Here is a 12,734-nt window from a genome sequence, read left to right as displayed (position 1 = left end):
AAAACATATGTCTGATAATTGGAAGATGAAATAGTCAGACTTATCTTGCATTGCTTTAGTCTTTACTTCTGGTCCTTTTTATCCAAAAAAGTTCCTAATTCTCTGTGTTAAAGAAACAGGTTAAATAAATGAGCTGCAAAAGCCAAAATCATTACAGTGTGGTTTCCAGTCAGTAAGACGCTAAACTCAGGAAGTGAAAAGGTTGCATTCAAGCTCCAGTGTTTCTTTTGTTCAAGTCACTTTGTTCAGGATTTGCTATATGAGATGGGGGATTCATATATTTTTGTCAATAAGTTGTGTGATGTGTGGAACCCAAGTGATTTGTAAAAACTCAAAATAATATTTCCTTGGCTGGCCAAAACATACTCCATCCTGATTCCTACTGGCACCCCCATGATGAATTGCTATGTCACATTCTCTTGCTTCAGCAACAATACAATGAGCGGTGCTGTCTGACACAGCCTTTTCCCATTTCAGAAAGGACCAGTGCTGTGTTCTTATCGATCTGATGAAGGAATATCAGAGTTTGAAGTCGATGGTAACAAAAGTCATAGACAGTGCCGACAGTGCTTCTGTGATCAAATCCATTTGGAAGGATCATGAAGATGTCAGGCGAACTTTATCAAAGGTAATTATAAATATTTTCATTTGAGCGGTTTAACTGGTCTTTGACTTCAGTGAACTTTTCTGTTTGAAAAGTGACCTTTGAGCTATGTTTAAAGTTCCTTGAAGTTACTGTCAAATCTTGTCAAATTGACACTCAGAATTTAAATCCTACTGATTCTGATAAAGAGGAAAGAATACAGTCTTTTCTGCACTTTTGGTGAGATCCATTAATATGTATTTGATTGCTGCTATTTTAAAGTACATTTTAACACCTAAAAATGTAAAATGTTAATTTATATGGAAAGCTATGATATATGGAAATCTGTTTTTTATATAAAATACATGAAAAATATGTTCCCATCACAGCAGGAGAAGATATTTCCAGTCAACATACTTCAATGTTTTCCATATTGGATAATTTTTTGAATGGATAAAAGCCAATGACAGAAAAAGCTGACACTGGAATATTATTCTCTGTCACAGCAAAAAAAGCATTGCTATCTCCTCAAACACAAATCTGGCTCCTTTTCTGAAGTTTGCCACTCATTTATGTCCGTCTCTTTCCCTAAGACTACTTTGTTCAAAGGGATGCCATGTTGATACTGGCCATTGAGAAGAGATAAGGAAGTTGGGTCTCTATATTCCATTCATTTCACTGAATTATATTTTTAACATTCCAAATTGTATTAGCCCAAGTTATTCTTAAAGCATCAGCCTAAAAAAGAAGTTCAGAGTTAAATTCTTTCCATTCATTTGGAGGATAATTTCATTTGGAAGCCTATTGAGCTCTTCATTAAAAATTCAGCAGTCAGAACTGTATAACCATCATTCCAAACTATGCATATTTTTAGGTTCTTTTTAATAGACATTTTAACTAGAACTATATGCCAAGTATTCATCAAGTTAAGAGGGGAACAGAGCATAGATTAATTTTAGCCCACAGAGTTGCAATGTCAGTGTTATAAAGAAGTGTGTATAACTTCCATATGATTTATTTCTTTAATGTGAGCCTTGGCTTGTGGCAAAATGCTCTGTTACCACGACAATGGTTATAGCTGGACCTGAAGGAGCTGAAGCACAACAAATATTTTGCCCAATTCCTGACAGTGTACCATAATAACATAAGAACGGCCATACTGGATCCGGACTAGCAGCTTCTCTCTAATGCTGATCTGTAGGACTTGCTAAGGGAAAAAGTATGAGATGTTTATTGTGGTCCTTCCTCAGTATATTGTCTCATCTTCCAGCAATCAGTTCTTTAAAGACTTCCCTTAGCCTGCAATTGCAAATTTAGTAGCTCTCGGGGAATTACTTTCCATGATTTTGTCTAATTACTTTATGAACACATTTGTACTTTTGTCTTCCAGGGTATCCAGTGATGACAAGTTTTACAATTCTAAATTTTGCTAGCAACACCCTCTGCTTACCTTGCTGTAATGCAAGAACTGATTTTAGATAGTAATTAGTTAGTGATATGTTGTTATTATTCAATTTTGGAGATAGGGTATCTGAAGAATAAAAAAATTTAAAATTATTTGCCTAAAGTCCCATAGATAGCTTGTTACCAAGTGGTAAAAATCTAGAATTTATTATTCCTACTTGTGTGCTTTAACTATGAGAAATTCTTAATTTTTTACTACACTCATGAGAAAACCACCCCCATTACTCTGTGTTTTGTGACAAAGTTAAATGTTGGATGGCATGCTGACTGAGACTTATCAAATGCATTTCATATACCCCAGGGCTAGAGATGGGTGGCTGGAGAACTGGATTTTTCTTTCTTTCTTTCTTTCTTTCTTTCTTTCTTTCTTTCTTTCTTTCTTTCTTCAAGGCTTCATTAAACAAGGAAATATTTATGTTCACAGCATGAAGCTGCCAAGAATGATCTGAGTGATAAACAAAAAGACCTGGATACTTTCACCAATAAAGGAAAACATTTGTTAGCGGAATTGAAAAGAGTTCGTAACTGCGACCCCACTGTGGTGAAGACAGATATGAACTGTACAGTGGACAAATGGCTTGATGTAAGAATGTGATGTTTATACACTGAATACAGTTTTTAAGAAGGACAAACGTTGCTGTATTAGTATTTTCTTAGGATTTTGAAGTGCATTTGTTTAGTAAAGTTTACTTTGAAATATATCTCAGAAGGATATTCATAGGGATTTGGCATATATTGTATGCACAAAGTCATGACATTCATTTGCTAGATTTATAAAGATGTCTTACAACAAACAATGTATGAATATAACTAGTATAAATTAGCTCAGTGCCCACTTCTGAATATAAATTTGGGTTGGGTTCTCACCTACTGTGCATCAGTATTATTTCAATAAAGTAAATTGGACTGAATAAATTAGGCAGTAGATTGCATTAAGTTAAAAAGATGGAAAATTTAAAAGATATTAATAAGATGTGAATATGTTGAGAAAGACAGTATTATAGCAGAGAAACATGATACAAAAACTAATATTTTACGTTTTCATATCTATACAGCTTTATTAGCAAATTCTTATATTACTTAATAAAGACAAAAGTAACTGCTTTTAAAAATAAAGTTTATCTGAATATAAACCTCTTTCCCAGGCAAAAATATATAGATTTTTAGAAACTGTCACATATGGTTTTTGTTATTTTTATGATATAGGAAACTAAGTTGAAATTATTATATCTTACTGCTTTGAACTTAGATATACTTCTAAGAGGAGAATTATTTTGCCTAGGTTCACTAATTATTTCTAATGCTAGAATTTCTAATTCTGTCTTACAATTAAGCTCAAAATAAAGAAATCTGAATGTAATTTCTGGATGGTATTGACACGCTCTCCATTTTTAAAAGGTGTCAGAAAGGATTGAAGACAACATAGATCGGTTGAGTGTAAGTGTGTCTCTGTGGGACGACATACTGAAAATCGGAGATGAAATGGATGGATGGTGTAATAAATGCATTTCTCAACTGAATGAAGGCATCAGCAACTTGAGTAATAGTCAGAGAATGGAGGTCATCCTGAAAGAGTTCCAGGTGCTTACCTGTTAATCAGTGACCAAAATGTCAATATGTTCTGGGCCAAATTCTCAACTGGTAACAGCCACATATATAAGGCTGTGCTGCTGTAGATCACTATGTCTTCTGCTCAGTCAACGATATCACTAACCCAGTGGGCTAGCTGACAGAACTCCAGACTTTTTTTGAAGCTGGCTTCTTCTGACAGAAGCAAGAAGGATATTCCTCTTACTAAATCTAAGCCCCGTAATTATTTTGGCTCTGGCAATACATGACAATGTGGTCTTATAAGAACAAAATTTTCAAAAAGCATAGCATTGGACCAAACCCAGTTCCAAAAGAAATTGATGGTAATTTTTGACAACTTCAGCTGGGATTAAGCAAAAAATGAGTAGTTTTTAAAAATCTTGTCTTAGAAGTTGGATCCTTCAGACAGTACAATAAAAAAGGCATAGTGGACTGAAGGGCAGATTTCAATGTTGGGTTATAACAGTTTCACTAACGTGATATCTTTCCTGTCTGGATAGTGTTAAATTATTTTAGAAATATAGCCAGTGCTCAGAAAGCATTCCGCTGCCATTGGCTTAAAATGTGCAGCAGATCAACCATAGAATGACTCCTACTCGACTTAATTTGAAATAAATAATACCCTTAAGAAGATGCATAGTGAACATATACAAGCAATACAATGAAATATGAAATGGTGCTAAAGCAGTTTTTTGCTGAGGATAAAACTATATTTAATATCTTTCTGTTTACTAGAGCAGTGAGACCACCTAAATTAATCAATATTAAAACTGATCTGGAGTAAGACCAGCTGGTGCCTGAACCACAGGTGTGCCTGATTCAGAGGAGGGCCAGAACAGCAGAGGGCACGAGGACTGTGCATATGTTTGCAGTCGCAGAATGCATAGTCCATCATACTTTTCTTTTTACAAAGGCAAGAGGAAAGCCTGAATACTGGCACAAGGGTCCTGCCATTTCAGCAATCAGAAATAGATGAGCATGGAAAAGAATATTCAGTACCTTTTATATGGGCCACAGCAGTTGTTCCTTTCTCTCCGATGTCAGCCCATGTTATATCCCTTTAGTGCAAAATGACCCCTGAGGATGCTTCTGAACCTGAACTTCTACCATGGCAGGGTAGAAGTTAAATGCAGTAATTTTATCCTTAAATCTTTGGTCCAATATTTTAATCAGTGATCTGCTTGAATTTCCTAGAAAAGAAAGTCTGGGTAATAGGATAGACACTCACACCAATTATTTGTCTAATACTTCAAAATTACAATATACAAATTATGATTTTCTCTTTCATGTTCCTATTATTTCTTTAGTAAATAAAATATTTCTTTATAACTTAGATCTATATATCCAGAATAAATGCAAGGTCCTGATGCATCAGTGCATGGCAACATTTATATTTTAATTCTCTTTTGAGCATAAAATTTAGTTCTGTCTAATTTTTTCCAAGAGCTCACTTCCCTGTAATAAAAACCAGACAGCACATGTATTATACTCTGCATTCCATCAAGTGGAACCTAACAACAGCAGTAGATTTTTCCAGGCAAAAAGCAGTGACATTCTTATTTTTATTCAACCACTTTGAAGAAACTAAAGCTGTTAGAGCATTTTAAATGCTAAAATGTGTGTGGTTGTTTTAACGGAGGGGAAAAAAATCTCTGAACTCAATCTACTAAAGAAAAGGAGGTGGGAGATTTTAGAGAAGAAAACTAATAAAACAACTGTGTTTACTTTTAATTGCTAAACTTTGTTTAAGTTTTCTTTCTTTTTTCCACTTGATGGAGCATCCATCTGAAGCTCTAAAGCCTTTTTGTTGTTTGGTATGAAATTTTGACCACATTTGTTTTACAGTCTGAAGTCAAGGACAAGGAACTGAAGTTGGAGCAGCTTAGATCTAAAATTTCAGATCTCAAAGAACTGACCCACAGTCAAGAGCCTCCTGCAGATCTTCAGGTAAACTAAAGACGTTGTTTATCACGGTCTGTGTTCAAATGACTAAGAAGAAACTCCTGCACTTCCTCTCTCCTCTACTGCTTTTATCTTTCAAGATGATGTATATGGCACTATTATGTATCATGGTTATTGTTTAATCGTATTTCTTTAGTCACTGTTGCTTTTTCTAAATGAGGATGTTATAATTGGAGATTAGAGTTGTAGAAGTTTTTTTTATTAAGTCTAAATACTGTAAATAGTTTACTAGGTAGCTGATCAGGTATGATTCAGGTATTCTCAACATTGCACAGCATTAAGCCCTATCATATGTGGGTACATACAGAGTTTACCTCTTTGAAAGGTTTATAATGTTAGCAGGTAGTGGAATGGATGTGGAATAGAAGTATTCTTTAGTAGATTGGAATTAGTGCCCTGAACCAACTGTTACTAGGAATAAAACAGGAACTTTGAGCTGTCAAACTTTTATGACTGGCTAGATCCTTCTTTTTTAAGTTTTAGGGCACGTGAGCATATGAAAATAGGGCGCATGAAAATATGATTTTTTGGACATTTGATTTCAAATGGAAAATGATTATGTGAGATTATCAAATTTCAATATGTCAGAATTTTTAAAAGCTGACTTGTGGGATTTCCACGAGCAGGGAAGTATCTTGATAGATATTTCTTTAAAAACATTCATCAGATTTTAGCTGAACTTAATCTAACACTCAAGCCTTTTCCAGATTATGCCATGACCACAAACATAAGCCTAAATTAGCAATTCAGATATTTTAGGAGATGATATCACAAAGTAAGACCCGAGAAATCTATAGTAAAAAGATGTACAAATGCCTATATTCTCCCTAAGTTGTTTCCTTTACATGAGAGGTTCAGAAACTTCAGGTTTACTCATATATTTTATCATAAATTTGATATCCATCCACTTGTAGAACAAAACTCAGAATATACTATTTGCAGTATATAACTATTAACCAACACACGCCCATTTCCAGCTACTGAATGTGATAAATACAAAAAAATTACATCATACTTACAATAAAATAACTGTAGTTGATATATAAATGTAAAATGTAACTTTAAGAACAAAACTCCCAAATAAAACATAAATCTTCAAGTTACTTGAGCACATTCAAATGCTGAATACATTTAAGTAAATTACAGTATCATCAGGTCACATCCTAAAATCATAAAAGGGGATGAATTCCTTAATAGCAGTCTTAGCAATTGCTCATTTATAGATATTATCGTATTATGAGTGATTTGATCTGCTTTTCATGAGTAAAATATACACAGTGAACATCTATTATAATTACACATATTGCTGTGTTTAAACAGATTAAGGGACAATATTCTAGTATTTTTTGTGGTGTCTTCAATTTTAATCAGCCTTACATGCAAATTCTTTAAGCCTTAACACTCTTAAGTCTTACCAATTGATCTTTCTTTTTATAGAGTTAGTTGTATTTAGGTCGTATTATATATATGGGGCATGTTGTAAAAGAAAGAGATCAGCTTTTTATTTCTCAGAGGTCGATAATAACACATCAGTTTGCAATCTGGCTTTTTGGAAGTTAGTATCCCTTCTTTGGGTTTCTGTAGAGATAAGATTTGATCCTGAATGGCTGCCAATTTTTATTCATGTAAGTATTTATAGTTATGGATGTAAAGAGAGCAAAATGATAATTGTGTATCACTTTCCTGCCTTCCATTTTTTCCATAAGCTTTCAGTTCTCTTGTTACCATGAGAAATGTTTCATTTTAACAGTTTAATAAATTACATTTTGCTTTTAGTTCATAGAATCAGATTTGAGGCAAAAGTTGGACCATGCCAAAGAAATGTTAGAGATGGCAGAAGAGACACTAAAAGATTTCAGTACTCAGAAGATGCAGTTACAGAAGCTTATCAATCAGATGACAGACTGGCTGACAACAGTGGAAGAGACATTGTTAAGCTGTGCACCTAACCTGAACCCTGAAGCTCTAAATAAAGTGAAGGTCAGTGCTGATGAATTTACTGTTTATTATGTAGTGATCTCTGTTTTTTATCAGAGTTTTTACTAATCAGGTATAACAACAATCAGGTATTATATTTCATGTTAATTTTCATTTGATGAGAAAAAATATAGCTATGAGAAAATGAGGAGAAAATATATACTGTCTAGCTGCTAGAATACTAGCAAACAATACAATCATATTCTTAAAGAAGTTCTTCCAGTGACCAAAATTTCTATCAACTTCATACTGAATTACACACCTTTTAGAAAATTTTAATGAATAATACAGTCTTTATTGTGACAAGAACCAATTTCATTACATTGAACTCTTCAGTTATTATTCCAGCCTGCTTACATGTCCATCCACCCCTTGCAATTTTTGTGAATTTATAACTCATGAAAGTAAAGACTCTGGGCTGAACTCAGTTTAACACGAGCTTCTACCTCAGAAGTTCTCATCAGTCCTCGTATTTCTTTTGTCTCCATCTTAGTGCTCTCTTGATTGCATACAGTTATGCACATCTTAATATGACAAGCCATGTGGAAATTTTTTTATCATGAACAACATGTTAATGCTGATATACCAGCCAATTCAAACTTAATTTGGGGATAAATGTTCTTTTCTAGACAGACAAAAGCTCCCTTTCATTCCAACAAACAAATGTTCCAACAAACACCAGTGGCATAGTGCATCTCATGCGTCCTTTCAGACTTTGCTGAAAATAAGTAAGGCTTTTCATTATGTCTTGAAAATTGTTATTTTTAAAATAGAGTACAAAAGCATGAAAAAATATCATATTTCATATTTCTGGTCTGACTCTTTAGTTTCACGGATCCATCTCATTTGGAAAATTCAGGAAACACGATCCAGTACCTCTTTCCTTGACTCTGTCTAGGGCTTGCAATAGACCAGAGGAGGAAAGAGCATGTGGGAGGAGCAGGAATGCTTGAGGAAAAGAGATGGTTCTCCTGTTTCTTTAGAAAGGTAGTATTGGTGTTGTAACTTCATTCTCAGGAGATGCAGAGAAACCTTCAGCTTCAGCAGAGCAGCATTGACTCGACCCGGGAGAACCTCAACAGCCTGTGTCGCAAGTACCACTCTGTGGAGCTGGAGACTCTTGGTGGCACTGTCACTTCATTAATAAAGAAGTATGAAGCTGTGAATCAGCTCTGTTCCAGGACACAGGCCAGCATGCAGGAGTCCCTGGAAAAACACTTCCTCAGTGAGTCTTCAGGCTTGTTAATATGAGCCGTTAGCCCACAGCCATGAATCATTCTGCCAAAGAACAGCCTGCCAGTGTTTCCAGTGATGTCACTTGTAGTTACAACTTTATTTTTGTATTTGCATTTCAAAAGGTCCTATTGCCAAGTGTTCATTTCATATCTGCTGCAAAACAATGTGTCTTGCAAAAACAAAATTCATCTTTAAACATTTAACACTCATGAAAGCAAGCTCAGTTCTGCCTTTCTTCAATTCCTCTGTTGCTGCCTCACATTCTCATAGATTTCCCCTTCTTCGTATAAGTATTACATACATACACTTTATGTATTTGCCATTCAGAGAGGGATTTATACAAATGGAGATGTTTATAATGTCTACATCTGAGCTACGTCCTGGGCTCACTGGGTAGTTGGTGGAGAGAAGTAGGCATTTATTTAATCTTAAAGGAGATATTTATCCAACGTTAAATTGGGCCAGATAAATCACAGCTTGAAATGCCTGTCTTTTCCCATTAACTGTAAAGGGGAACCTAGTGTGACTGCTCAAATTTAGATGTTTATACTGGAGACATCTAACATGTTATGAAATGAATTGTCCCTCCAAGATCATTGAAGGAAGTGAGACTCATCCCTTTAGCATTTGCAGACTTTTCCTGAAGGAGAAATAAAGTGTGGAAGACAGATGTACATTATTGTCAATAGTGCTGTTTCTTGAAAGAATATTCTCTTCTCTGTACTTTTTTATTAAATAAGATTCTATGCAAGAATTCCAGCAATGGTTTTCTGGTGTGAAGACTGCAGTAAAAGAATCATCTGACAGGTCTGGAGACAGCAAAGTCATAGAAGCAAAGCTACGTGATTTGCAGGTATAGTTAACAAATCAAAAAAATAGTAATTAGCTATTTTAACTATATGTATCTAGTTATAACTCTAATTTATAGCTATGGACATGTTTATCACTATTTTTTCAAAAAGATAAATAAGCATGGTTCAACACAGCAATCTATACTATAGATGAAATACAGGGAAACCAATATGTTCACCATTCAGAAGATCAAACTTTAATTTCTGGAAGGTATATGTGTAACTAAACTATTCTTGTTTCTGATATTTAATCTTTTTTCTTTTTTTCCCCTTTCTTTATCTTCTCTTCCTTTTCCTATTGTCTCTTACACTGTTCTGTCCTTCAGATTAATACTTATGTCAAAGCTTATCTGAGTTGTTTTCTGGTGGGACAGAGCACAAGCAGATCAGATACTGCTCCATCTATTGCAAACTGCTGCCTTTGGACCAGATAGAAACATTGAACTCCGTGAATCTTAAAACCATTTAATACAATTTTATTTGAAAGATCTGCTTTGAATTTGTCCTTTAGCTAAACACGACTCTCATCTTCTTGGGGAAATTTGGCCTCTTCCAGTAGAAATATTGCTTACCTTTAGCTATTACATCTTGCATGTTGAAACTGTATTCTTTCATCACACAGGTTGTGCTGGATTCTGTTAGAGAAGGACAGAACAAATTAGAAGCTGCCTGTAAGGAAGGAGAAAATTTGTATGCTTGCTTACCCAAACCAGTTGTGAGCCATATCCAGGAGCAAATAGAAAAGTATACCCAGAACTTTCAGGAATTCCTCAACCAGTGTCTGAAAGATAAGCAAGCCCTGGAAGCTTGTGCCTCAGACCTGGGAAGGTGAGTAATACAAGTAGTCTCAGATAGACTGAATGAAATTTTCAGGCTGTGGAAATTCAGGACAAAATTTGAAATGATTTCCAGTTAGTTACTCTAGTCCTGTTTGCTTTCTCCTTTGGAAACATTTAAGAGAAAACAGAGGTCTCCACTAAAAAAGCAACAGGTCTTGCTCCAAGGGTATTGATTTGCTTAAAGTATGGGAAACTGGGATCACATATGTGGAAGATTTGTGTTGCTCATGTGATCCCCAATCAGCAGTTGGGTTCACAGTAATTTTAAATGTGATTTCTGAGAGGGAAAAGGTGTGCTGAATTTTCATGTTCTGCCCTAGGCTTTGAAGATAGTGTGGTTTTTACACAGCATGTCATCTGTCCTGTCCCATTCTAGATGGACATACTTCCTAAGGAGCTAGTAGGAAAACACTCCTAAATTATTATTTGGGGGATTTGGGGGGTTCAAATGTTTTTAGCCATAATTATGTTCAAAACTGTTTCTAATTGAAAGGAAAGTTATTGTAACAGTAATGGATAAAACAGCAAGATGAGATGGAAATTTTTGGTCTGCCTTCATGTAAGGAAAAGGTTTGCAAACATAGGAACTTTAAGCCAGAGCCTATTTTGCTAAGTTTTGAGCACTTCAGATTCCAACTATGTTCTGTCAGAGAAACTGAGAGTGCAACACTTCAAGCGCTCGTATAAATTTTGTATGTGTCAATACTGAGTAAAAGCCCAGTTCTACCCATTTTTGTTTGTTGTTTTAACCTTAGCCTAAATCTTTAGAAGCATTTGGAAAGATCTTTCATTTGGTCTGTCTTTACTGAATATACTAATAAATAAAAGTATTGCCACTTTAAATTTTGGAAGCTTCTTTCCCACTGTAGCTCCCATGATTTTGCTGAACATTTTTAGAGAGTTGCTGAATATTTTTAGATTAGTAGTCACTGCAGAATTATGTTTTGTGTACAACTCTCATTCACTAGGCATTAAATTGATACCTAGCTTGATTTTCCTGTTCTTGTGGATATCCAAAGTACTGGGTGAACTTCTTACTAACTTTACTCCACCTGAGAAATATTTTTAAGGAAATACTTATCTGTTCTGTAGTTTTGAGGATCAGCACAAGAAACTCAGCCTGTGGATACATGAAATGGAAGAAAGAATAAGCACAGAAGCATTTGGAGAGAGCAAACAGCTTATTCCTGAGAAGAAAAATGAGGTGCAGAAAGTGGAAAAATTCCTGGAAGAGTTATTGACTTCAAGGTAGTATGAAACACATTTCCTAAAAAAGATCACTTTTTTCTCTTATAAAGCAACAATGAAACTAAACTGTTTGGGTGGAAAGTGTTTGTGAAAGATAGACAGAGGTGTTGGGACATACTCTGTGAAAGGAGTCTGAATGCAAATACTTCCAGTTTTAAGCAGATTTGAATTTGAAGTCAGATCCAATTTCTCACTAAGAAAAGCTTATATTACTTCATTAATAATTGAAATCTGTAAAGTATCATATCATCTCTAATAAAAAGCAATACTAAAAATGACACTTATCTATTCAGTGTTTTTTCCTTTTTGTTTTCCCTTTCTGTCCCATGATACTGGATTCAATGGAGTTAGCAGGACCCACTCTCATATAAAGCTGACTATATAAAGAGCCCAAATAACAGCCAGACTGGCTATGCGAAATCTTTCTAGAATTCAAACTTAGCTAATGGAAGATGAAGTAATAGCCTTTTTTAGAACACTGTGGTTTTTCAAATTCTTTTTTTATTATTAGGTTGGTGAAGACGGAACAAAAATAGTATTCAGTTGTTCAAGCCTCACAGCCTGCTAAAAGAAAACACCCAGTCCCTACCTATCCCCTTGAGACTGATGCAAGACAGTTTGGTCTGGGGTAAAAGCCCTGTAATCTGGAGGGTATAGGATGGGTGGTCCAGTGGTTTGAGATTAACTGAGACTGTCTAAGGCCAGAATTTTAATCCCTTTTACTGAGCCTTGTATGGAATCCCAGACTCGGTGTCTAATCCTGGACAAATGGTCTGACCTTTCCATCATCCTTCCTACCTGTCAAAGACTATAAACTAACTACTCAGAAGCTTTGGTAGGTACAAAAAGGTAGCAGTTCATATAGAACTAGAAAATCTGACAGCCTGAAATAAAATGAAATTAACTTTTAGTTTAAATGTGCAGCATGAAGATTTTAGCATGATCATTTAAAGCACCAAAGTGTAGAAGAAATGGTACGGTACA

The 12,734-nt window shown here is 35.0% G+C and overlaps 1 protein-coding gene across 1 annotated transcript in view; it reads left to right on the top strand.

Annotated features, from left to right (window-relative positions):
• SYNE1 (spectrin repeat containing nuclear envelope protein 1) overlaps window positions 1-12,734 on the top strand; it is a 276,957-nt gene that overhangs the window by 89,665 nt on the left and 174,558 nt on the right. The window contains exons 41-49 of the mRNA XM_067293579.1: window positions 478-628; window positions 2,472-2,630; window positions 3,446-3,628; window positions 5,483-5,584; window positions 7,376-7,579; window positions 8,594-8,801; window positions 9,553-9,665; window positions 10,286-10,491; window positions 11,595-11,750. Coding sequence (XP_067149680.1) covers window positions 478-628; window positions 2,472-2,630; window positions 3,446-3,628; window positions 5,483-5,584; window positions 7,376-7,579; window positions 8,594-8,801; window positions 9,553-9,665; window positions 10,286-10,491; window positions 11,595-11,750 — 1,482 coding nt within the window. The remainder of the gene's footprint in view (window positions 1-477; window positions 629-2,471; window positions 2,631-3,445; window positions 3,629-5,482; window positions 5,585-7,375; window positions 7,580-8,593; window positions 8,802-9,552; window positions 9,666-10,285; window positions 10,492-11,594; window positions 11,751-12,734) is intronic.

The sequence above is a fragment of the Apteryx mantelli genome, chromosome 3 (assembly GCF_036417845.1).
Source record: "Apteryx mantelli isolate bAptMan1 chromosome 3, bAptMan1.hap1, whole genome shotgun sequence".
Lineage (NCBI taxonomy): Eukaryota > Metazoa > Chordata > Aves > Apterygiformes > Apterygidae > Apteryx > Apteryx mantelli.
This window is presented reverse-complemented; position numbering and strand designations above follow the sequence as displayed.